Source organism: Lolium rigidum, chromosome 3 (assembly GCF_022539505.1).
Source record: "Lolium rigidum isolate FL_2022 chromosome 3, APGP_CSIRO_Lrig_0.1, whole genome shotgun sequence".
NCBI classification, from domain to species: Eukaryota; Viridiplantae; Streptophyta; class Magnoliopsida; order Poales; family Poaceae; genus Lolium; species Lolium rigidum.
Window position 1 is genome coordinate 352,071,302 of NC_061510.1, and position 26,835 is coordinate 352,098,136.

Consider the following 26,835-nt stretch of genomic DNA (forward strand, 5'->3'; position numbering starts at 1 on the left):
CGAGTTCTTCCTTATGTCTTTCTTCTTCAACCTCTAGCCTTGGCTAAGTTCTTGAGGAAACCATCCGGAAGTTCATCCCATCTAATCACAAACCCTCCCCCGAATCCTCTTGCGTCCATTCGGCCCCAACTTAAGCCATCCTATGGCATCTGACAACACCTATAACAACATTCATAAACCATAAGATCTTTTTCTAAAATTCCACATCTCATATTGACTCTACCATTCCTAGCTTTGGCCACCAAGTCTAATCTGACCTATCTGAAATAAGATCTTTTAGTATCAATTGGTTAGGCATCCCTCCTCTTTGTTTGCATAAGGCCACTAGCCATCTAGTATTCTAGTGTTCCATATCCTTCATCTTTGGATTAACAAGATGATTTGTTGTAAATGTTATTATATTTTCTTCATTCTTGATTAAACTTTACTCCATCCATTCCTATGAGTAGGACGCACGCGCATTACAAGAAAAACTTTAACCGAAAGAAATGAGTAACCATATGTCGATTATATAGTATATAATTGATATTGTTAGATTCCTTTTGAAAATTCGCAAAAAAAATTGTTCCTAATAAAGATATCTAGATATATTTTCGTTTTAGGTACATTCATACTAATAACAAGTAATATGAATCGTTCCTTCAAAAAAAAGTAATATGAATTGGAGGGAGTACTACATTTGTAAACTTCAACATTTTTGCTGAAACTTAAGAGGTGCAGAACAACCCTATGAAAGGTAAGGATTGGCATTCAGGTTACCTCATTCACACAATACGATCTTGTTTGTTTCTCACATACAATCTTGGTTGAGTTAAGTACACAGAAAACATAACAAATTTCTATGGAAAGCGGCAAAAATTGGGTTTCTCGGCCGTGCCTGCGTAAAGTGAATTGATTGCACTTGTGCGCGTTAACATGGAACTGATGGCCTGGTGGCTGATGCAGAAAGAGGCTCCCAAGAACGAACTGAAAGAGACAGCAGACACCTTTTGCTCCCGGACTTGCTGAACGAGGAGTAAAGCGCTACACCTTTGTGCGGAGACAATCTAGCAAAGTTATTTTATTTCTGGCAATACATCAGTTCAGATCGAAGTAGCGATTAAGCGACCGCCAAATAACATGATTTTACAGGGTTTCCTCAGCCTCTGCCATCTGATGCTACTCAGTGTAACACTATACATTGCAATGCGCATATCTTACATAATGACACATCGAGCTACTCCTTTCTGATCCACTCTTTGATCATCATTACCTGCAGAAAAATGGTAGCAGGTTTAGAATCGGTACTGATAAGCATGTCGCGAATATTGACAAATGATGAACGTCATTAATTTGTTAGGGAACTTCGGTCAGAAAACTTAAAATGCAGGCCAATCTACACGTAGCCCTTTATTTGCAAACACTTAGAATTCATATTTCAAAGTTTTAAAAAATCTAAAACAAAATTCTAAAGATAGCCAATGATGTATACTATAATGGTGTAAAATCTCAATACAAACGCCTTCATATTCTAGGCTACACAAAAATGACAAATTTTATAGTGAATAGTGCACATTTTAAGACTATAAAATTTGTAAGATTTTGCAAATTTCGTGTAGCCTAGAATACAAACAGTTTGTATTGATATTTTACACCATTGTAGCATACATCTTTGCCTCCTCCAGAATTTTGTTTCAGATTTATTTTAAACTTTAAAATACGAATTTTGAGTGTTTGAAAATAAAGAGCTACATGTGGCTCGGCCTCTGAAACGCCACACTCCGGACTTGTACTGGTTGCAAGTAATAAAGTAGGTCACTGCTGGGTATTCTATAGCTTGTGGCTTGTAGAAATTGCACGCAACAATAACTGCATTGGCTTCTGGAAACTACTTGCAGGTAGAATCACTTGACATGAGAGAATGGAGTTTAGGATTGCCAATTTACTCTCGGCAAGAAATTTCAAAAGTCAAGATCGGTTCCTTCAAGTAGATCTCGGGCACCGAATCAATTAAGAGGGCAGTTACCTTCATGAGGCTGGTGGAGCCTGCGGTTCTGAGGGGTTGACATCTCCTTTTTTAAGCTGATCAGGATGTCCTCCATTGTATGTTCCCTCTGCCAGTTTCCAAGCATGGGAAATCGGCTTGGATCAACCTAGCAAATTAGCTCGCTGTGAGTACTAAAGCAAAACATCACATCAATAACTTCACCGCAAATTGGGGTTAGTTTATTTGCATAAGTACCACTCCAGTTTCTGGATTCACGCATGTCATATTGACCCTAGCCTGGAATCGGACAGTAGGTGGTTTATCTGGATAATCTGTATCACAAAAAAGCTTCAATTGGTAGATCCGTCCCTCATGAACAGTCTGCAAAACAAAAGGTGAATGCTGTAATCAGTTGATTTGAGCATATGGAAGCAGATGCAGTTAATATCTACTACGGGTATTTTACAACATACATGGGGTGGACCAATAATAGTTCCTGTCCAGGAACGCATATATATGTCATCAGCATCATCCATCCCATAGCTCACAGTTCCATCACCAATGCCCTTCTCACCTCGCTCAAGCTCTTCTAACAGTCTAAAATTTCTGGGAACTGCAGAAGTGCAGATAACAGTCAGTACAACCAAACATACAACAGATTATTATAAGCAGCTCATTCAAGAAGAGGTAAACATGAATCCAATCACATCCTTCTAAACTCTAATTAATGGAAATAAAGGAAAAAAAACACGATTCCATGATGTACTAGAATATTGTTGCAGAAAAATCTAATTTCAAAACATCTCATTCTTTTTCGAATACTTATTAACACATTTACACTTTTTAAAACAGTTTCAGAGGTCATAAAATTGGACTGTAGTGGCTGATTTAAAACTTGTAGTATTGACATAAGCTATCCATTCAAATAGCAGAAAAAATGTGATGTTTAAGGGTAACAATGTTGTGCACCTAGGTCGCAGATAACATAAAACACAACTGAAACAAAAGAAGGTGTAGCACCATAACTCACAGCATTAACCTAGCACTGTAAGAGGACTGCTTAACCTAACGCCCTAAATGTAATCAAGTGCAATGAACAAAATATAGAGGTACTAGAGAGGCACATCATCCCTTGTTTAAGTATTTGGCATATTTGCCTTAGGCAACATTCTTTTCATAAAAGATTATTTGAGTTGCATAAATCCAATGCTTTGCATTTTAGACCAATGAAGAAGATCTTAGGACCAACTTGTAGTCTTATAAGCAGGTTGCAGATGGTCCATGTAGCTAAAATAAGTAGCATTGTGCCCACTGAAACGAAGACGAAGGACTGGGCAAAACTGGCTATCAGTTAGACATGAATGTTAGTTGTTAAGGATTCCAACATTGGCTTCACAGGGATGATTGTCCCAGCTGAAGCATCTAAAATAAACTAAATAATTGGGCTTTTAAATTGTAGAGCTCAAAAGGCAAAGGCTTTTAGTGGACAGGGCCCTTCAGCCTATCGAATAAAGTTTTTATTTCTTCAATGGTGGGACATACTCTTAAATCTTAATGGATGGACATCTCTTCATGTGTTGTGTCTTTGCAAGACAAGCATGGTTAAGGTTTCATCCTGGCAAAATAGGCTGTTGGTTCCATCCCACGTTGTCACATGCTGGAGTTGGGAATGGTTTAAGAATTGAGGAGCAATGGTAGGCCGGCCATATTGCCAAGAAAGAGATGGACTAAAATCAGATCTTTGCTAGTTAATAACTCTCACTGATTGGATAATAATGGAGTGTACGGCATCTCTGTATATACAGATGGCTTTCTAAGTCCTTAAGCAGACATATCTCAACTAGAGACCTATCCTATCTCTAGGAAATTAACTTACCTATCCTAATCTTCCTTATCCCTATTTAGTTTAACATCCAAGTTGTGGTCTTTCATTCGGCTAGGGGAGGTCCTATGCCTTGATACAGCTGGACATAAGTAGCATATCAAGTATAACAGGTTAATGGGAATCAACATGAAAATAAGTGCCGATGCCAGGTAGGAAAGAAGTTGAGCTATGATCATATAGTTGGAACTTACTGAAGGAGCAAAATTGGATAAATTTATGAACAGCGCTTTCCTGCTAAGCAATGTACTGCCGCATTAAATAAGATTCCAAAGTTAGGCAGCCTGCCCTGAGCATGTTATTGTTATATTGTTATATCCAAACATGTCCTAGGAGGGGTTTGTGATTCCAAATACTGGGCAGCACTAGAGTATTGATGAGACTTCTTGATAGAGATAATGACATGTAACAATACTAGGTGCAAGTGCCCAGATCATAGAAATAGCCCGAATATCATGAAGTTGGCATAAAATTTTCGATCGAAGTTTGCTAATCACAACGTGAACCTAATCCACGTGCGAAAATTCCCAAGAAGAGCGAAACGGTGACCGGCCAACAAATCCAGCTGGTCCCCCTAACTTCATACTGGTTCGTCCATCTAAAACTGTACCAATAATTGAGGACTTTACCAGTCTCTGGGTTAGGCACAGCAGACCAAACCTCTCAACCACACTTCGTAGTACCAGCAAACGGTGAATCAGAGCCTCACAAACAGCAACCTGATAACCCTATCCAAAAATAACCCCAGCACAGCAACATTCCACATTTGCTACAACCCCATCATGGCAATGGCACGATGGCAATCCTAACGAAACCGGCTTCGCTCGAGAGTTTCTTAATTGAACTGTCCATACGGCACGACGGTTACTGGTGTCCAAGGACATACTAGCAGGGAAAGCTTAACTGATTTTGCAATTGGGCATCACTGAGACCAAGCACCTTAGGTACATGGTTAGGAGTTTTAAGTGACGAATCATGTTTCTAAGCGGAGAGCAATGAAAAATATATCATTCGTCCAATATAACTCCTAGGAGTTATCTTCACAATGTATTTGCTTCGAAAATCGCAAAGCATTCTTTAGCCTCTGTGCAGAAGCACTAGCCTCGTTTGTTTTCGGCTGCTCGTGGCCAAGGTGGCACGCTGATCACAAACAACTAATGCCAGTGGATTACAGAAATGCAAGTTCATGCTCGTTTCCTAAATCCCATAGTTTAGCCGCACAAAGAGATAAAAAAAATTGTAATACTGTTATATCCAAACATGTCCTAGGAGTGGGTTGTGATTCCAAATACTGGGCAGCACTAGAGTATTGATAAGAGTTCTTGATAGAGATAATGACATGTAACAATACTAGGTGCAAGTTCCCAGATCATAGAAATAGCCCGAATATCATGAAGTTGCCAAAAAAAAGTTTCGATCGAAGTTTGCTAATCACAATGTGAACCTAATCCACGTGCGAAAATTCCGAAACGGCGACAGGCCAGCAAATCCAGCTGGCCCCCCTAAATTCATACTGGTCCATCCATCTAAAACTATACCAATAATTGAGGACTTCACCAGTCTCTGGGTTAGGCACAACAGACCAAACCTCCCAACCATACTTCTTAGTACCATCGGGTTCTCACCAACAGCAACCTGATAACCCTATCCAAAACTAACCCCAGCATAGCAACATTCCACATTTGCTACAACCCCATCATGGAACGGACCGGTGCTAATCCTAACGAAATCTGCCTTCGCTCAGGGTTTCTTGAATTGAACTGTGCATATGGCACGACGGTGTCTGAAGACTGAGTTCACGGAGCATCATTAAGAACTCAGAACGGATTGGGGATTCCGGATCAGCAGCAAATCACCGAGCCTAACCCAGCAACCCCTCCGCTCCGCTCCCTCCCGAGTTACCTACACTTGAATCATCCCCAAAATCCCACCAAGAACTAGTACTCCACGGCTAGGAAGATCCCGCACACACCTAGCTAGCCGCCCGAATCCGCGTCAACGGGAAAAAAAAAAAAACAGGTACTGCAGGAAGCGGTTCGTGAGAACAGACGGCGGAGAGGGCGAGAGACTCACCGACGACCGGGGCCGATCCCTCGGACCCCATGGAGAACCCCTCTTCCTCCTCCAGCTGCGCGCTTCCTGAGCTGCGCGCTTGCGCTGGACTCCGCGGGCGGAGCTGAGCTGAGAGGAGAACGAATATTCGAAGCCCCGACGTGAGGTCTTTCGGCTCAGAAAAGGAAGAGAGGCGCAGGCAAATATAGCTGCTGGGGCCGAGGAGCAGCACGAAAGAGGGAGAGCCCGAGTTGTTCGAGGATAACTTGGATGCTGCCGGTTTCCTTGCCACCGCAGCAATCTAAGCACGTTTTTGGTAAACGGCCAAATTGTGCCATAGAGTATTGGATATGAATTGGTCGTCCCTTTTGGGAAATGTTTGGCAAATGTATCGATCTGCGACAGGTGAGGTATAGTAGTACAGAAAGTGTGATGCCTTGCAATTGTGGCAGTGAGACAACCGGTAGCTATAAACAGTTGTCACTTATGTGGCAAAGTTTGATAATTTGCGCCTACAAACTAACCATCTCTAAAGTTGCTTTTTTTGACGATTTCTTTTTATTAGACATTGTATAAAAGCGGGCACTCACAAACACCCATGTTCACACCCGTCTCTATGATTCTATGAATATCTACGAGAGACTGGACCAGTAAATCTTGAGATTGAGCAAGTCACCACATCCGTCTCGTAGTTAGGACGTGCCGCCTCCCACTTAAAGGACATGGCTAAAAGGTTTGGAATAAATCCATAAATCTATGAGCACCTAAGTCAAGTCAACCCAGATAGACAGGTTTCACCACGATACCAATCGAGAATGCTTGGTTTGCGTTTTGTGATGCTTTGTAATAATCATTGGTCGGACCTTTGTACATGTCATGGTTATTCGTTTATCATGGAATCCGCGAACATGTTTCCAAACTGAGCCTGGGAGAAAAAATCTTAAGAAAATTTGTAAGAAAGATCATGTACAATCTTTGATAATTTGTGTCTAAAGCATAAAATTACTTCTGTGGTCAAATCATTTTTGCATGTCATGTTGTTTTGGTTACTTATGTTTTATGGAATCTGCAGAATAGGAATTCAGATAGATTATTTCCATAAGAAAGCTAGGCGGATTGAGCCCGTTGTATCAATTTTCGCCCGCTTTTCCCAATTCACAAGTCTTTATTTCCTACCAATGTTGAACTGTTGATACGAACCCAACATAGACCGAACCGTTTTTTCCCTCGTCCGCTCGTGAGAGGCGGCGGCGGCGATCCAATCTTCCCAATCTCCGGCCAGGGCATTGGGCCTGGTTTCCTCTCCCTCCGCTTGCCACTCTGGCGGCGGCATGAGGGAGGGGGAACCTCGTTTCTCCGTTCTGGCCTAGTAGTTAGGGTTAGTTTTTGTCTCCTATGGTGCGTCGTTGGGGTGGTGGGAGCGGCGCCCGGGCAAATAAATCTGCCACAACTTCACTCCCACACTGGCGGCGACCTTCACGGCGGCGTCTCGAAGTTGTTGGCAACGTGTGCTTGTCGATCTTTTAGGTCGGCAGCTTGGTCTTCTCGCCGTTCTTCAGATCTGGCGAGATCTGCTTCTCGGCGTGTCACTGGCGTTTGTCCTTGTCCACGACGGCGCTAGGGCCCAGGGCGAGGTGGTTTTTCTGGAGCGAAGATGTTGGTCCGAAGGTGGTGGATATGCCGTTCTTCTCTGACTTCGTCGATGGGAGGCGGCGTATCTTGGTCCAAGACAGCATGGGGACGTCCCCCGGTCGACGTGTCACAGCGACATGTGCCTCGCTGCTTGCAGCAGGCTGTTCATTGACTCACAAAGCCTCGTTGGCGATGGTGCTTTTTTGGATCTTGCAACGGTGGAGGCTCGGCGTCTCTTCTTGCGTTCGTCTCGACGGCGTTGGAATTGGATGGCGGCCGCTGGTTACGGTGGTTGCAACTTGCAAAAAACCCTAGGGATCGTTTTGTATTTCTCGATCTTTTAGGATTTTATCTGCAATTTCAGGATAATCATTTTATCCCGGTTTATCTTTTAGTTTCCACATATGTTGCTTCACGTAACTTGGTGTTCGATTAATGAAATATGTGGTTGCTCTCAAAAAAAAAGACTTTATTTCCTACCCTTGTTGATTGCTCGACAAATAATACTAGCAAGAGCAACTAGTGAATTCATAAACAAAACATTTAGATGACAAGGGTGCAGAGAAAACAATTGCATGTGTTCCATATCTATTAGACAATAATACATGTGTAGGTCATATCTTCTCCACTCATTTCGTTTTCAAGGTTGGTGATCGGTCGTAACTGTGCAGATATGCTTGTTGCCATTCATCAATTCCTTGACGAAATCTTCAATCGGGTACGTAGTCCCTACAAAAGAATCCTACGGGACTATTGGTACAGGTGATGGGCCAAGAAAGAGAATCGATAATAAAGATCAAGGGCCAAATTATTCATGGACTACCTAACACGTTCATTATGACATTTTAGTCTGGCATAAATTATGTTCCTAGATACCATACTCTATGGAAGTTGCTGGTAAAAGAACAACAATAGTAAAGCTCCAGTGAAACATTATCTTTGACTGGATATTGTGTCTCTGAACACTGGTAAATTTTGCATACTATGAAATTTCACAAATTTCCGTCACTTTTAAAAAAATGGTTAAGACCTCTTCAGGTTTCTGTTTCTAGTCCCACTAGAAAACCATGATGAAATCTCGTTGTCATCGTCATCAGATTCAAGCATCTCCATGCTTCTGGGAACACAGAAAGAAGACCGATTGCTTTCTTCTGATACCTCTCTCAGAAGCCCTTGGTTTCCCCTGGACATTTCTTCCTTCCATTTCTCCCTCTCGAGAGGTTCTTGCGACATAGCAGTCCGGCCCCCAACGATGGGAAAACTGTCAAGGAATTTGTACTCCTTATTTATTGGGAGCATGCTGCTCTCGGTGTCATCATCCCCTTCCTCCTCTGAGCTCCAGAAATCTGAATCTTCGTCGGACAGTGGAGCCTTCTTCTGCAGAATTTGTCGCTTTCTCGGTTGAATGCCATCTTCAACAAATGAAATAGCGGGATGGTTATTCTGCTCCAGATCACGGCGGGGTTCATCAGTGTCTGGGTTGTTTAAGGATTTTGGTCTTTTCCAACCACATCTCAGGCAAAGTGCGTTCCTCTTGAAGTTCAGATAGTTACACCTGCAATCACTCGATATATTAATATGTTGATTCTGTGATAGCAAACTACAAAGTCAAATCACAATGAAAAAAGGTTAGCCACATTGTTAACACCATTTTCCCCATTTTCTATCCAAATATTGACATTAGATATTAAAAGAATGCAATGAATATGCAGATACAATGGTATACAGCAGAAGTAGTCACTCACGAGACACACTCCCACTCTCCTGGACTGAGTAAACGGTTTGTTGGTTTGTCATGACACTGCAAGCATCGTGTATTCTTTGCGAAATTCAAGAAATTGCACCTGAAAATGCAAGATCAATATAAGAGAGATTATCCCCAGTCCATCTTAAATATGAATCAGGGTTATTGGCAGCCTCACCTTTTGCATATCCAATCACCCTTTTTGAGAGGTAGATGGTCTTGGTCCTCATGCATTAACCGGTATCTTTCTTGAAATTCACCATCGCACCGCAAACATTTGATGTTCTTTGCAAAGTTAAGGAAGTTGCATCTGGAAATGAACACATGTTATTCTTCTTTTGAAGAAAAATAAATGCCATTATGTGGATACGAGATACAAGGTAAAAAAAATTCGACATACTTGGGACAATTCCAATCGCCCTGCTTAGTGGGTACAACAGATTGACCCTTTGGCACACGCTGTGCAGCTTTTTCAGTTCCGGGACCAGGTCCCTTGGAATCAAGCTCGACAGCCTCATTCAGTAGTTTCTTGACAGATTCTTTAACCGTCTTGTTCAGGCATGCTTTGTTTCCCATATTACCAGTAATGATATCAAGACCATAACTCAGAAGGATGCGCATAACATCCACAGTTCTGCCCACTTCCTCTTTCCGAGCCCTTACATATGCCCTCTCACAACTTCCCCTTAAATTGCATTGGCTGCAAACCTGTCACTCTGTCAGCATAAGTGATGATGCAGGGGATATGCTATATACTGCATAGATTTGTGTCATAAACTTAAAGCAACCAAATTGTCACATGTAAATGAAATTACTAAAACTACAATATACAGATCAAGGATCCAGCATAGGAGAATAAGATTGCACCATCAGCATGACAAGTTTGCAACTGAAGGCACAGTTCGCGGCAAGCAAAGTGAACATTGTCTGCAGCATGCCAGCATGGCAATTGAAGGCGCAGTTCATGGCAAGCAAACTGAAAATTGTCCTTTGAGATGGTTTCTTTGAAAATGAGGCGTCAGAATTTAATGGTAAGTTAGTTATCAAAAAGGGAGAACGAAATGTCAATAACTCCAAATATTTCCTAGTTTACAGCACAACATGTTTTAGCATTTAGGTTGAAATCTAAATAATAACTTGCTATCAGATGGTTTACCATGCTAATATACGACACACTGATAGAGTGAAACAAGGCTATTAATGAGGGTACAAGGTTAGCTGATTTAGTCCTTCTCACCATGTATTTTTAGTCAAAAAAATTCAGGGTGCATTTTATAGAAGGAAATTAAAATTGAGTGTTATTGTATATTATTACACCCTCCGTTCCTAGATATAAGGTGTATAGTTTTTTTGAGAAAAGTCTCCAAAATATAAGGTATATTGTGCTGGACAACCTGTGTGGATACTTTTTAAGGGATTTGCTTGTGTTTTCTTATCTTTTGAAAACTCCTCTATTTTATCATATCCATTGTCCAGGATGAATCCCGCCCAAACCGTGTGTAGTTTTCTTTCTACGTGTGTTTCTTAATTTTCGTGCCAAAAACTATACACCTTATATCTAGAAACAGAGGGAGTATTATCTAAAATCTGAAATATCATGAACTTCACAAAACCTAAGAGGTAAGATAGATTGCACACACACAGCTTTTACAAATTTCCCAGTGTTTAGCAGTTCAAGTATCTGATTCACTTGGTTCAAAAAAACATAATAAAGAGAAATTGCTCTTGCCATATTTTGATTTACTTACCTCTCCTTCATCAAGTCCTACATGAGCACGCAACCGCTTCCCAGAATTAACAACTTTCCTGTCAATGCTAGGGCACCCACTACGCAGAGCAACCTGAATATCCCATCTTGATAGATACCTGCAGCATAGCAAGTTCGACTTTAAATGCACCGCACAAGGATATTGTAATGCGCTGCATCTATTTAGGGCCCTTGTAGTTGACTGTGGCTGAGTGGCCAGGCCAACAATATGGCTGCTCGTTTATAAAAAAAAATCCTTCTACAGTTATAGACCATCTTGAGCACCCTGTCTATTTTTGCTCAGAAAATATTTTTTCAATCTCTTCGAATTGATAAAAAATACATTGCTCAACTTTAGACAGTAATCAAAGTAGTTTGCACTGGTGACCAACCCCAAAAATACGTATTAGGTAGCTATGCTCTGGAGCTATCTATCAGACTTAAGAGTGCATCAGTGATTTGGCATAGTTAGGCAAACTGATGCTAGAAAAGCCAATATTTCCCCCTCCGAGATGCTAGGGAAACCACCTTTGCCTGCACTGCAGTGTCAAATGCAACGGAAACTGCTGGCACATTTCAGCAAACATCTTGCGTGCAGCTAAACAATAGCCCAAGAGACAGTGCCAAGTGCCAACGGCCTCGAGGCAAACCTTCCCAGCACAAGAAGCCACACAGGCACACAAGGACGATTGCTCCAAGCTCAGCCACCTCACCTGATGATCTCCGGGCGCTCGCGGCCGAAGCGGAGGCAGGCGGTGCGGATAAGGTTGGAGTCCTTGGACGGCGAGCCGCCAGCGAAGGCAGAGGGGTCGAGGTGGCCCTTCTGGAGAAGGAGCTCCATCAGAGCCACCCACTCCGGCCACGGGTGCTCGATGTCCACGGCCACCGGTTTGTCCCCCGTGCAAGCGCCGCCACTTCCTGGCTGTTCAGTTACTTGCCATTGCCCCCGGGGTGGTGGTGGTGGCTGTGTTTGTGGGCACGAGAGGTCTAGTTCGTCGATCTCGGAGCGGAGGAAAGCGAGCCTCGGGTCCGGTGGGGGAGGTGGGCGCAGGCTGGAGAACCGCCGGAGTGAAGTGGCAGCGGCGGCGGCTGTGAGGCGGCGGTGCATCTCTTGCAAAACCCGGTTCAGTTTTACCCAACCGAACACAGTAGCTGCCTTTTGAAGCGGCCACGCGTAATCTGGTATACTGCTATTTTTTGAGAGAATATGGCACTTTATTAATTATAACAAATCATTACAAAGGGGCTTCTGGATGCAATCCGTAGCAGAATTTTAAAAAATGAAGAAACAAAAAGCTCGGCGGAACGAGCTAAAATGTGTGCCGATTCATTACACTGACGTCGAACATGATCAAAAGGAGTCGAAGTGAAGTTTGCAGTTAGAGATTTAATACCCTGCACCACCACACCAACATGACTACGATCCAACTCTGAAGCATGAAGCCGCTGAATCAAAGAGAGGCAATCCGAGACCACCATCAGCTTGTCGAAGCACTCCTCACTGGCAAGGGAGATTGCACAGCGCATCGCCAACTCTTCTACCAATTCAGGCGCCGTAGCCTCATCAATCAACTCGCTGCAAGCAGCCAAGCAATCACCTATGTGGTTCCTCCTAATTACGACGCCAACTCCATCCGGCGAGAATATGAAAAAAGAGCTGCATCTCTGGTGGCGGAGACCAACGAATCATAGAAGAACTGGTATCACGCCTAATAGATGGAGCCAGTTGGCATCATCTCAACGTAAGACTTTATTTGCTCAGCAACGCAATGTGGGTGCCTCATAGGATCACTATTCCTTACCCCATTCCAAGTCACCCGTAGATACACTACTATTGGGACTTCTAAAAAAACTGCTATTTGGATTTTAACTTGTACCAGGTTACATGCATGAACTTCTTTTTTCAGTACAAGAATTGGTATGAAACTATTATGTTAATCTCTTTTACAGCCATGTTGACGATTTTGACCGCTTGTTTGTGTTCATCTTATGAAAGTTTACTCAAATCATTTTTAATAAGTTATCACACGATACAAGGCATCACTTTTTTTTTTCTTGACTGAAGAAAGCAGTGCTGATAACAGAAGCACTCGATTCTGAAGCACAAGTGCACATAACAGACGTTTTACAGGTAATGAACGCAAGCAGCAGACACACACCTCACTACATCTAACAGTTCACATAGTTAAGCTCAGAAGCTCATCCACTACATTTAACAGCGCATAGGTGACGCAGAATCATTGCTTCGATCTTCAGGGAAGGTCACCTCACTGTCTGAGAACATCTGGGATGAAGGTTTTGGTAGCTCCACATTCTTCAGGAAGAGGAGTGGTGCCTTATTTTTCTCCTAAGATGGCTCGTTGTCAACCATCTAAACACAACTAACAGAGCAAAAGATCCAGAGCAACCACCAATCATCACTAGAATCACTGAAGAAGTGAGCATGTGGGAAGCAGTAGCAGTCCTCAGAATGATCCACGGCACTTCAGCTGGTCCATGAGAAGGTGAGCGACCGACGCATATCCTTGCTCACGTGCTGTTACAATGCCGAATGAAGTGAAAAAAGATATCAGATCAACCGCGAGTAGTATCAACAAAAACATCATACTGTAGTTGTATCTTGGAACCGGAATTACCTTGGAATATGGCAATCCCAGTTGGTGCTATCTTCCTCTTCTTCAAGCAGAATGAGCTGTAACATTTTTCATGATAAACTGAGCATACAAGCGAGCATCACATAAAGTCATACATATAAACACTTTTTCAAGTTTTTCCTGCAAGCGAGCATTCCAAATTTTCTCCACTATTTCGATTTGTGAGTGCTAGAAACAAAGATGAAACTTGCAAGTTCACTCACCTGTTGCATATCCAGAACTTCTTGGTGCCCTTCTCCTCAACACAGTGAGGGCACATCCAGTTCTTGTTCTTCCGAACCTCATCCATCTCTGCGCCACCACGTCCCAAATTCAGTAGTCTTACATATACTATCCACTTAGAACAATGGCATATGTTGACACGATTGAGCTTACCTTCACCGTACCTAACTTTAAGGCAAGCACGGCAGAGTATCCCGTTGGTGGAATGGCAGGAGGAGCACTCAGTCTTCCCTGTCAAAGAACAAAGATTGGTCAAATCAAGGTGATTTTGATACTATATTGGACTAGCTGCTTAGAACTGACAAAATGACGATAGAGCGTATATTGTACCTATGCATGGCTGGTCAAAGTCTCCTTCCCCGCAGCGCTTGCATCCCTCCTCGCCGCAAAGTTTCTTCTGCCTGCGACCACACGACAACAGCTATACTTACTGAAATAACCAAGAAGCCTCGCTAAGCAAAAACATTGGAAATTTGGAACTGTATATCGTTTCTGAAGAACACAATTTGTAGCAGTAGGGAGTGATACGTGCTGAGAATGATATGGATCTACCTGCAGAAATGGCAGCAGATCCCGAGAACAGGATCGTACACAGCACCCCTCCCCTTGCTGTCGCAGCGCCTCTCCTGCAGCACCCGCAGCCTCTCCTTGTCAATATACACCACCGCCTTCTCCTCGTCCTCGTCTTCATCGGTGTCCTCTTCTACGGGAACCATTTATCAACCTCGTTCAGTGACAGCCCGGACCATGGGAAAGCAGGGCGTGAGGTTCGGAGACAAGGGAAGGGGGCCAACCTCTGTAAGGCAGGTGCTCCAACCCCCCGTTCAGCCGGGGGGAGCAGCGGCGGCCGGACTCAGATCTAGCTGGCGTCGCCGCTGCGGTCAGGCGGCCCGAGCGGCGGAGCGGCGTGAGGACTCGCGGCGGCTTGGGGGTCTTCCTAGGGGTGACGCTTCCGGCGCGACGGACGGTGGAGGGGGCGATGGCGCTGAGCTCCCCGGCGCAGCGGAGCAGGCCGAGCATCTCCATCCGGGCCTGCACAGGGCAAGAATCCCCGGATTCCGAGAATCGGTGGTGCTCAGGGCCGGGCGGAATGGGGAATCTGGAGGAAAATTTCAAGATTTGGGAGATCGATCGATGCGTGCGCGTACCTTGTTCTCGGAGATGCGGGCCTCGCGGATGCTCTCGTAGTCGGACTTGTCGCCCAGCCTTCCCATGGCGGCGGCGGCGGCGGCGGCAGCGCAGGCGGGTCTCGGAGATTGGCTGCGGGCCGGCGGCGCTGTTCGGAGTGGTTGGTTTGGAGCAAGCAAGGGGGCGCTGCCAGGGGCTTCGTTTGAAATTTGAGTGCGAGGGGGAACAGCAATATTTTGTGTCAGCGTGTCTGATGGTGGTAATCAGTAGGGTAGCGGAGGGTAATTTTACGACACTACCCTCACGCGCCCACGCGCGCACGCTGTTCGCACGCTCGCTTGCTGCAAGTTCGTGAATCAATCTTTTTGGGTACTATAGGAAAATTCATGGTGGGCTCATAAGAAAATGGGAAAATGTTGTGCTGCAAGTCGATCGAGCGGCACCCAACTTCTCATCAATAGCTTAGTGCAAAATTTTGAAAAGAATGCAATGACGAGAAGATAATACAGTAGTTGAACCGGAATTATGCACCACTTGTATGAAATGGCGACAAATCCATTACTTGTGCAGGAGAGATGATGATGAGTTCGAATCATACACTTGTATTTGCTAGCAACAATCTTGTTTTACAATGAAGAGCCAAAAAAAAACAGCGATGACGATAAATATGTCTGTTCGTTTATGATTCTTCCACCACTTTCATCCTCATGGCCAACTAGAAAGAACTACACAAGCTCATCCCACTCGATATGTGCCGTCGAGGTATTGCGGCATTGTGAAGTCACCTTTGACTCCTCACAACAAAGTATATTAGAACAAGTATTATCATTTATAGCAATAGGAGGGCTAGTGGTAGATTTTAGCACATTAGCTTGAATTTTATCACGGGCTTGGGTCGTGGCGTGGGCTGAGGTGATAGGTACACGTGGGCTTCTGCTGGACTGGCTCGGTTACATAGCATACTTTGGTTCTCTCTCCCACTTTATTCTCTTCTCTATTTCTTTTCTATTTTATGTTTTCAATTCCAATTGCGGTTTGTTTTAGATAATTTCAAATGTGTGTCTTCTGTTGGAACCGAAGTCAATATCTTATTTTTAGAATAGTTGTGGTTGTATTAATGTTGTTGGATTTTATTCACAACTCAATATTTAAAGTAATTATGTTAATGGAGGTAAATCCATTTCTCATACTTTAGAGTTAATATTACTTTGTTAGTGTTTGAAAATAACTACCTAAAGTTATTTAGGATGTCATTCTTGTATGAGTGATTGACAAGGTATTAACTTGTCAATGCCTACAAGTTGTAGACTAGGGTTTCATGGAAAGTAGAAGGCAAGTAGATCTCGAAGGTTTCGGTCGAAAAAGTACTGGACTCCTAAAAGCTAGGGTTGTGTTGACAATGAATCAATGCTTTCTTTCTCTCCCTCGACTTCCTCTTATATAGGAGGCGGAGCCGAGGGTTTCGTGATGTACAAGTTACAGCGGGAGACTCTTTGAGTTCATTTGTATAGTTACAAGTCTTTATTCCTAATACAACTCTATCTTCCATATCGACGCCTTATTGAGCTTTCGGGCTTTGTATTCTTCGAGTCATGGGCCTTCAGTAAACCCCGGGTACCTTCTTCGGCAGGCCCATTGGGGATGTCTATGTCAGTAGCCCCTGAGATTTTGCTTGAATCGGAGAATCGAGTAAAATCTTCATCATTACACATAATTTCTTTGAGTCACTAAACAATTTTCATAAAATAATTATATATTGCACAGGGATAATGGTAAATGGGTTGGTTCATCTGACGGATCAGGTACCAGCTAACTGCTCTCGTGGCAATCCCGCAAAAACCTACTTCAAGGTCAAGTCTCTGGACTCGACCCCGGTATACTGGCGTAATTCGACATCTGCCGCTTAAGGTCTTACCATATGCCGAATTCCAGTCATATTTTATCGGGTACCTAACGCGTCCGTTAGGATTTTTCTTCGCATATGTTGATACGAAAAAAAGTAGCAGAGCGCATTCATGTGCGATACCACGCCACGCAGGACGGATCCCGGGGTCTTACCTTCGTAAAGTATTACGGTATTTAGAGATTTATTCGCGACGGATGCGCTCTGAGATCCCGATGGGAGTATATGAAGAGTTCTGTTTTAACTCGAATATGTTCAATTTGACTCCTTATATTCATCGGGTACGTGACCAGCGTTCCCGATGGGAGTAGCCCCGAGGCTACAACCAAGTGCTTGTACTTGGTTGTAGGCTCACCTTTTTGCTATCTTGTCGCTATATTGTTAGCTTACCATCTTTTCCATTTTTATCGGGTGCGCGACCAGCGCTCCCGATGGGAGTAGCCCCCGAGGCTACAGCCGAGTATTTATACTTGGTTGTAGGCTGAACTTTTGTCTTCTTGGAAGCACCTATACACATGTTCATATTATCCTCTTATCAAAAGTAAAAAAATAAGACTTCTGATACAAGTAGCCCCCGAGCATTTGGAAAAATACTTGTATTTGATCAAAGGCTCCCGACATTATCTTATTTGGATCCTCGACATTTCCTCTATCGCTATTTTGAAAGAAAACTCAGAGCCATAGTCACAGTAGTGCCCATGGTATCAGAGCTAGGTTCCTTCTCCTCTAAAGATATCACCTAGCCCTTAGTAACTGTCGCTAGTGGACCAACCTCCTGAATAGGAACTATGCACTTGCCCACTTCCTCTATTGCATGTACAAATCTGGACGGTTGCTCACGTTCCTCCAACGGTAACCATAAGCCAGCACGAAGAAAAGTCATGAAGTCCTTCCAAGTACAAACAAAGTCACCTCTATCAACTGCATCACACCAATAATTGTCTAACTCCTCATCCACACGCCGGTGAGCGAGAATATATGCATCATACCCACTGAACTTCTTGTTGTATGTGCGACATCGATTGAAACCTAATTCCATGTTCTTCTCCCAATCTTCATACTCCTCAACAGTCGCCCAATGGTGTAGATACCAACTAAGCTTGGATACATGACATTGTATTCGCAACCTGATATCAAGATAATCATTGAAAATAGCACTGGACTTCTTGCCACGAGAACACTGAATGCCCAAAACATCGCCTGGAAACGAATCCGTCGTGGATGACTACTGAACTGCCAGGCTGAAAGCTGGTTGCGCCGGCCTAGAAACTGGACGGACCGGCCCAGCAGCCGGTTTGACCGGGCCTGTGGCCGGTTGGTCCGGCCCAGCAGCCGTTCTGACCGGGCGGGTGACCGGTTGGTCCGGCCTGTCATCCGGTTTAACCGGGCCAGCGACCGGACGGATGGGCGGAGCCCCCTGGACATTGCCCCGGTTGGCACCAGTTGTAGGGCCGGTTTTGGCCGGGCTGAGCCGGTCGGGAACCCGATCTAACCGGGTCTGGCACCGGTCTGGCCAGTCCTGGATCCGGTCGGCCAGTCCTGGAACCGGATCCTGTCGCGATCTGCCTTCTTCTTCCCGACTCCAAACACCAAAATTCGCGATTTTGACACCTGGAACAGCCATGGATGATGGGCAAACTGCACCACAACAGCTCCGAACTTCCTCCAACCAACCTCCTTCAACCGAGAGCCAATCTCCTCCGATCTATAGCCAATCTCCTCCGACGCAAACCAATCCGAAGAGATCGATCCACAAAACCTCGCCGTGAGCAACCCAGAAATCTGATACCACATGATAAGGGGATCCCGACAGATCCTCCTAAGGTGTTGCCCGATCTTTCACAGCGAGAACCCGAGATAGTAGATACTCCCAATTACGCGCGGAACAGAACCTGAAGTAGGGGATAAATCCGGCAAGCAACGTGATGGAGATCACCACACCTCAATACCAAAGCACGACAATCCTTGATGAACACAAGAACCTCCGCAACAACGATAATAGATAAACGGCGGCTCCGTCCCCGGAGGGATGCTTCACCAAGCACACACGCGATAGTGTCTCGATTTAATTCAAACTAGTTCTGACCCTAAAACCCTAGCTGTCCCACCCTTATATGAGGGGGGTGGCCAGCCAGCCCTCGTGGGCCTCCTAACTTGGCTTGGACAAGCCCAAACCAATACTAACTCGATCTATTAAAATCCATATTTGGCCCACATATGACCATTACATAAACTAAGATAATTAAGCTGGTGGAGTCCTGAATCTGGGCTCCACATAGGCCTCCATGCCCGTATCAGCTCCGCTAGGGAAGGAGGGCGCTTGGGCGGCGGGGACTCGCCGCGGGGACTCGCCGCCGCGTCCGCCCGTATTCCGCACCGAGGCGGAGCGGTGGAAATGGGTCCGCTCGGAGGGCGCGCGCAAGCGCAGCGCCCGCCGATGGACCAACAGGGGGTTCACGCCCCCGGGGAAGCTCGCCAAGTACACGCTCGAAGGCGAGGGGTACTCCTCTGGTGGTTCGCGGCGCCCCCCTTCGTCCGAGTCGGAGGAGGAGGACAAAGAGTCGGAGGAGGAAGACGAAGTGTCGGAGGAGGAGGAAGTGGAAGAAGCGGAGATGGTTGTCGTCGCGCAGCCGGCTACGACGGTCGTGTCCTCCGAGGACTACGTCCACGACGAGGAGGAGGAGGAGGCGGTCGTCGCTCAGGTGGCGGCCATGTCCGTCGCGGAGGCCAGAGCCCGCTGGCGTCGCGAGGAGGCCGACGCCGTCCGGCAAGTCCAGGAATATGAGGCGGCGCGCTGAGAAGAACGTGCCCGCCGTGTGAAGCTGGAGATCGTCGAGCTCGACGACGAGTAGGAGCTCCACGCGTCCGTCGCCTCGCCTTCCACCGCCACCACCGCCGCCGCCGCGCGTAGAGGCCGCGGGCCTAATTTTGGGCAAAATTAGCTCGCGCCGCTGCGGACAGTAATAATTTTAGCTTATTCCTATGTATTATGTAAACTCTCGTGCTCAATCGGAGCTAGAACTATCATCTATATGTGTTTATCGATGAATTCTCCCACGAGATTTTTGATTTCGTGTTTTCAGTTCGTCTTTTACGATTTTTGTTCTGCGCCGCTGCCAAAATCGCACAAACTCACGTTTTCGGGAGACTGAATACTTTGTTTTCGGTTTCAAACTTTTCGGGCTCTGTTAGACACTACAAGAAAAGTTCTGATAGACAACGTCTCAAAATCGTCCGCTAAGGGGTATTTTTCGTCGCCTATGGGCCTAACCCGACGATATGGGTTCTGTTGTGGAAACTGCGTCAGGCAAAGTCCAACGACGTTTTTTCGGTCCGTCGCGCTTGGGCGCCCTTCCGCCACGGAAAATCGGACCGTTGCGCAAGTGTTTCCGGGAGCCCGTTGGCTGCCGACGTCATGCAAGCCGACATGTGGCGGACGCCGTTAGCTGGCGGTTAACGGCGATAACCGGCGAAACCCCGTGGTAGATGGTAGGCCCACACGAGGCCCGCCACGTCTTAGCGGGCGGGCCGGTCGACATAGTTTGACCGGTCAACTATATAGCTGGGCTGGTCCATTAGTTACGTGGGCCGGGCCTAACCTCTAAGGTTGATCGGTCAAAACTTAAATGGGCCGGCCCATTTAACATGTGGGGTCCACCTTACGGCTCATCGGGCCGGCCCAAGAAGCAAGTGGGCCGGGCCGAAACACAGGTGGGTCCCACTTTCCTGTTAAAGGGCCGGCCCATTTAGTGTGTGGGGTCCACCGTGTAGCAAGTGGGCCGAGCCAAAAACACAGGTGGGTCCCACTTTCCAGTTAAAGGGTCGGCCCATTTAGTATGTGGGGTCCACCATATAGCAAGTGGGCGGGCCAAAAACACAGGTGGGTCCCACTTTCTCGTTAAAGGGCCGGCCCATTTGGTGTGTGGGGTCCACCATATAGCAAGTGGGCCGGCCCAACAAGATAGTGGGCCGGGCCAAAAGCACGAGTGGGTCCCACCTTCTCCGTTAAAAGGCCGGCCCATTTAGTATGTGGGGTCCACCATATAGCAAGTGGGCCGGCCCAACAAGATAGTGGGTCGGGCCAAAAACACATGTGGGTCCCACCTTCTCGTTAAAGGGCCGGCCCATTTAGTATGTGGGGTCCACCCATATAGCAAGTGGGCCGGCCCAACAAGATAGGGGGCGGGCCAAAAACACATGTGGGTCCCACCTTCCTGTTAAAGGGCCGGCCCATTTACCATGTGGGACCACCATATAGCAAATGGGCTGGCCCAACAAGATAGTGGGCCGGCCCAATAAGCATGTGGATCCCACTATCGTGTAATCGGGCCGGCCTACTAAAGAAGTGGGCCGGCCCAAAATGAAAGTGGGTCCCACACTATCGTAAGTGGGCCGGCCCAATCTGTTGTAGTGCCCTACTTGTTTGACTAGTCAACATGCATTAAATTTCATGAGCCTAAAATCGATATCAATGATACACACAATTACATACACAAATACAACAAGTAGGAAAATTACAAGGCAATTCATGTGCCCAAATAAAAAAATTACATAGAATCATTGAGGACTTCTATTAGCATCATCAATAACACGTTGACATTTGGCAATCGCCTTGATTGAATCTTGTGTACTCTTTGTCAACATATCGGCTACGGATCTTAAAGCGGCAATACCATGTCTTTTATAAAGTACGACCTTGAGATATTTCTTGTTTGATGAAAGCAATGGTCTAGGTTGACGGCTATGAGAAGATGCATCGGAAGAAATATCGAAGTTTTTGTGGGCCTCACTTCTAATGAAGATTGCTTCATCACAACCGCATTCGATAATAATGCAAAAAGAGTTAAACGATGAACTATGCAAACATTTATTATGCAATGTAGATATAAGATAATAACAAGTTGCATAAATAAGACAATGTATGGAACTTGTACTAAGCACAAACTTACATCATAATGTTGCACAGGGTCGCTACAGATCCTTTTTTGGCGACTATCTTCTAATGATGACTGCTTCATTAAAACTGCATTCTGGTAACATTGCAAACATAGTTACAACAATTAACTATTCAAACATGTATTACGCAATTAGAGATCAGATAATAGCATGTAGCAAAAATAAGCACAAGATAAGATAAGATGCATGTACTAAGCATTTACTTTATCTAGTTTGCTTTGTTTACTATTGCTAAAATGGCCAACCCTGAAAATACTAAGTTGTGTGACTTCACAAGCACAAATAATAATGATTTCTTATGCACACCTATTGCTCCACCTGCTACTACAACGAGAATTCTTTGAAATTAAACCTGCTTTACTTAATCTTGTCATGAGAGAGCAATTTTACAGGTGTTAGTTCGATGATCTTCGCTTGCCCATCTCAATAATTTTGTTGAACTATGTGAAATGCAAAGTATAAAGATGTAGATGGTGATATTATAAAATTAAAATTGTTCCCTTTCTCATTAAGAGGAAGAGCTAAAGATTGGTTGCTATCTCTGCCTAAGAATAGTATTGATTCCTGGACTAAATGCAAGGATGCTTTTATTGGTAGATATTATCCCCCTGCTAAAATTATATCTTTGAGGAGTAGCATAATGAATTTTAAACAATTGGATAATGAACATGTTGCTCAAGCTTGGGAAAGAATGAAATATCCGGTTAAAAATTGCCCAACCCATGGGTGACTACTTGGATGATCATCCAAACCTTCTATGCGGGACTAAATTTTTCTTCGCGGAATTTATTGGATTCAGTTACTTGGAGGTACCTTTATGTCCATCACTCTTGGTGAAGCAACAAATCTCCTTGATAATATGATGGTTAATTACTGCGAATGGCACACGGAAAGAGCTCCACAAGGTAAGAAGGTAAATTCTGTTGAAGAAACCTCTTCCTTGAGTGATAAGATTGATGCTATTATGTCTATGCTTGTTAAAGGTAGGACTAATGTTGATCCTAATAATGTTCCGTTAGCTTCATTGGTTGCTCAAAATTCTAAGCCGAATCCTGCTAATAATAACTCTTATGGTAGATATGTTTCGCCTAATGAGGAAAAGATGTTAGAAATTGAAATATCCACCAAGAGCTTTATGCAATCACAATATGAGCAAAATAAATTGTTTACTAAAACTATGAATGAGCAATCTGCCTTGTTGAAGAATATAGGAAATCAACTTGAAAATTTGAATATGGAGATTTACGGTTTGCAAACTAAACTTGCAAATGCTGAAACCCGAATCTCATACATGTACTGCGTCACAATCTTCTTTAATTAATAAAATGGCTGCTAAACCTGATGATATTGAAAATAAAATTGTTACTACAGCAAATGCCATCCAAGTTAGAATTAATGAGAATATAAGATTAATGGCTGAACTAGCGTGCTAGGTGGGATAGAGAAGAAAATGAAAAACTAGCTAAAAAGGAAAATGTAGCTAAAGTTTGGACTATTACCACCACTAGCAATGCTAATGATTCATATGTTGCTGCACCTCTTACTATCAATGGTAAAATAATTGGTGTTGGTAATGTTTCTACTCCTAGTGCAAAGCGCGCAAAATTACTCGAAGCCGCTAAAGCTCTTTGAAGCTGCTTGTGATAAAGCTGCTGAAATTTTTTCCAACCTTGGGGATGATAATCTCATTGCTTTAGATTGTAATGATTTAGATTTTGATGATTGCCACATCTCTGAAGTTATAAAGTTCTTGCAAAAACTTGCTAAGAGTCCCAATGCTAGCGCTATAAATTTGGCTTTCACAAAACATATTACAAATGCTCTCATAAAAGCTAGAGAAGAGAAACTAAAACTTGAAACTTCTATTCCTAGAAAGCTAGAAGATGGTTGGGAGCCCATAATTAAAATGAGGGTCAAAGATTTTGATTGTAATGCTTTATGTGATCTTGGTGCAAGTATTTCTGTTATGCCTAAGAAAGTCTATGATATGCTTGACTTGCCACCATTGAAGAATTGTTATCTGGATGTTAATCTCGCTGATAATGCTACAAAGAAACCTTTGGGAAAGGTTGATAATGTTCATATTATGGTTAACAATAACCTTGTCCCCGTTGATTTTGTTGTCTTGGATATTGAATGCAATGCATCTTGCCCCATTATATTGGGAAGACCTTTTCTTCGAACCGTTGGTGCTACTATTGATATGAAGGAAGGTAATATTAAATATCAATTTCCTCTCAAGAAAGGTATGGAACACTTCCCTAGAAAGAGAATGAAGTTACCTTATGATTCTTTTATTAGAACAAATTATGATGTTGATGCTTCATCTCTCGATGTTACTTGATATACACTTTACGCGCCTAGGCGAAAGGCGTTAAAGAAAAGCGCTTATGGGAGACAACCCATGTTTTTACTCCGGTATTTTTGTTTTATATTTGTGTCTTGGAAGTTGTTTACTACTGTAGCAACCTCTCCTTATCTTAGTTTTATGTTTTGTTGTGTCAAGTAAAGTCTTTGATAGAAAAGTAAGTACTAGATTTGGATTACTTGCGCGAGTTCCAGATTTCTTTCTTTGTCACGAATCTGGGTCTATCTCCCTGTAGGTAGCTCAGAAAATTAATCCAATTTACGAGCATGATCCTCAGATATGTACGCAACTTTCATTAAATTTGAGCATTTTCGTTTGAGCAAGTCTGGTGGCCTAATAAAATCCATCTTTATGGACTGTTCTGTTTTGACAGATTCTGTCTTTTATTTCGCATTGCCTCTTTTGCTATGTTGGATGAATTTCTTTGATCCATTAATGTCCAGTAGCTTTATGCAATGTCCAGAAGTGTTAAGAATGATTGTGTCACCTCTGAACATGTGAATTTTTATTATGCACTAACCCTCTAATGAGTTGTTTCGAGTTTGGTGTGGAGGAAGTTTTCAAGGATCAAGAGAGGAGTATGATGCAATATGATCAAGGAGAGTGAAAGCTCTAAGCTTGGGGATGCCCCGGTGGTTCACCCCTGCATATTATAAGAAGACTCAAGCGTCTAAGCTTGGGGATGCCCAAGGCATCCCCTTCTTCATCAACAACATTATCGGGTTCCTCCCCCGAAACTATATTTTATTCCGTCACATCTTATGTACTTTACTTGGAGCGTCGGTTTGTTTTTGTTTTTGTTTTGTTTGAATAAAATGGATCCTAGCATTCACTTTATGGGAGAGAGACACGCTCCGTTGTAGCATATGGACAAGTATGTCCTTAGGCTCTACTCATAGTATTCATGGCGAAGTTTCTTCTTCGTTAAATTGTTATATGGTTGGAATTGGAAAATGCTACATGTAGTAATTCTAAAATGTCTTGGATAATTTGATACTTGGCAATTGTTGTGCTCATGTTTAAGCTCTTGCATCATATACTTTGCACCCATTAATGAAGAAATACTTAGAGCTTGCTAATTTGGTTTGCATATTTGGTTTCTCTAGAGTCTAGATAACATCTAGTATTGAGTTTTGAACAACAAGGTAGACGGTATGGAGTCTTATAATGTTTACCATATGTCTTTTATGTGAGTTTTTCTTGTACCGTTCATCCTTGTGTTTGTTTCAAATAACCTTGCTAGCCTAAACCTTGTATCGAGAGGGAATACTTCTCATGCATCCAAAATACTTGAGCCAACCACTATGCCATTTGTGTCCACCATACCTACCTACTACATGGTATTTATCCGCCATTCCAAAGTAAATTGCTTGAGGGCAAACCAAATTTTAGCATGCTCTATGTATTTCTTCATTAATGGGTGCAAAGCACATGATGCAAGAGCTTAAACATGAGCACAACAATTTCCAAGTATCACATTACCCAAGACATTTATAGCAATTACTACATGTATCATTTTCCAATTCCAACCATATAACAATTTAACGAAGGAGAAACTTCGCCATGAATACTATGAGTAGAAACCAAGGACATACTTGTCCATATGCTACAGCGGAGCGTGTATCTCTCCCATAAAGTGAATGCTAGGATCCATTTTATTCAAACAAAACAAAAAACAAAAACAAACCGACGCTCCAAGAAAAAGCACATAAGATGTGATGGAATAAAAATATAGTTTCAGGGGAGGAACTCGATAATGTTGTCGATGAAGAAGGGGATGCCTTGGGCATCCCCAAGCTTAGACGCTTGAGTCTTCTTGATATATGCAGGGGTGAACCACCGGGTGCATCCCCAAGCTTAGAGCTTTCACTCTCCTTAATCATGTTGCATCATACTCCTCTCTTGATCCTTGAAAACTTCCTCCACACCAAACTCGAAACAACTCATTAGAGGGTTAGTGCACAATATAAATTGACATATTCAGAGGTGACACAATCATTCTTAACACTTCTGGACATTGCATAATGCTACTGGACATTAGTGGATCAAAGAAATTCATCCAACATAGCGAAAGAGGCAATGCGAAATAAAAGGCAGAATCTGTCAAAACAGAACAGTTCGTATTGACGAATTTTAAAATGGCACCAGACTTGCTCAAATGAAAATGCTCAAATTTAATAAAAGTTGCGTACATATCTGAGGATCATGCACGTAAATTGGCATAATTTTCTGAGCTACCTACAGGGAGGTGGACCCAGATTCGTGACAGCAAAGAAATCTGGAACTGCGCAGTAATCCAAATCTAGTACTTACTTTTCTATCAACGGCTTAACTTGGCACAACAAAACACAAAACTAAGATAAGGAGAGGTTGCTACAGTAGTAAACAACTTCCAAGACACAAAATAAAAACAAAGTACTGTAGGTAAAAACATGGGTTGTCTCCCATAAGCGCTTTTCTTAACGCCTTTCAGCTAGGCGCGAGAAAGTGTGTATCAAGTAACATCGAGAGATGAAGCATCAACATCATAATTTGTTCTAATAATAGAATCATAAGGTACCTTTATTCTCTTTCTAGGGAA

At 43.7% G+C, this 26,835-nt stretch overlaps 2 protein-coding genes across 2 annotated transcripts; both read right to left on the reverse strand.

Moving 5' to 3' along the window:
* Positions 1 to 1,047: 1,047 nt before the first annotated feature.
* Positions 1,048 to 12,131, reverse strand: LOC124697222. Its single transcript, XM_047229845.1, has 12 exons — positions 11,737 to 12,131; positions 11,025 to 11,142; positions 9,677 to 9,984; positions 9,455 to 9,586; positions 9,278 to 9,376; positions 8,563 to 9,087; positions 8,414 to 8,426; positions 5,922 to 6,201; positions 2,440 to 2,579; positions 2,222 to 2,347; positions 2,006 to 2,132; positions 1,048 to 1,252 (listed from the first exon to the last, which is right to left on the reverse strand). Exons 1-12 carry the CDS (start codon positions 12,129 to 12,131, stop codon positions 1,197 to 1,199), a joined length of 2,319 nt encoding a protein of 772 aa, XP_047085801.1. The 3' UTR covers positions 1,048 to 1,196.
* A 1,000-nt stretch (positions 12,132 to 13,131) lies between these two features.
* LOC124700307 (cell division cycle-associated protein 7-like) lies at positions 13,132 to 15,113 on the reverse strand. The gene is made up of 8 exons (XM_047232457.1): positions 15,048 to 15,113; positions 14,694 to 14,931; positions 14,452 to 14,602; positions 14,230 to 14,300; positions 14,053 to 14,130; positions 13,881 to 13,968; positions 13,660 to 13,715; positions 13,132 to 13,559 (listed from the first exon to the last, which is right to left on the reverse strand). Exons 1-8 carry the CDS (start codon positions 15,111 to 15,113, stop codon positions 13,489 to 13,491), a joined length of 819 nt encoding a protein of 272 aa, XP_047088413.1. The 3' UTR covers positions 13,132 to 13,488.
* Between the last annotated feature and the right edge of the window lie 11,722 nt (positions 15,114 to 26,835).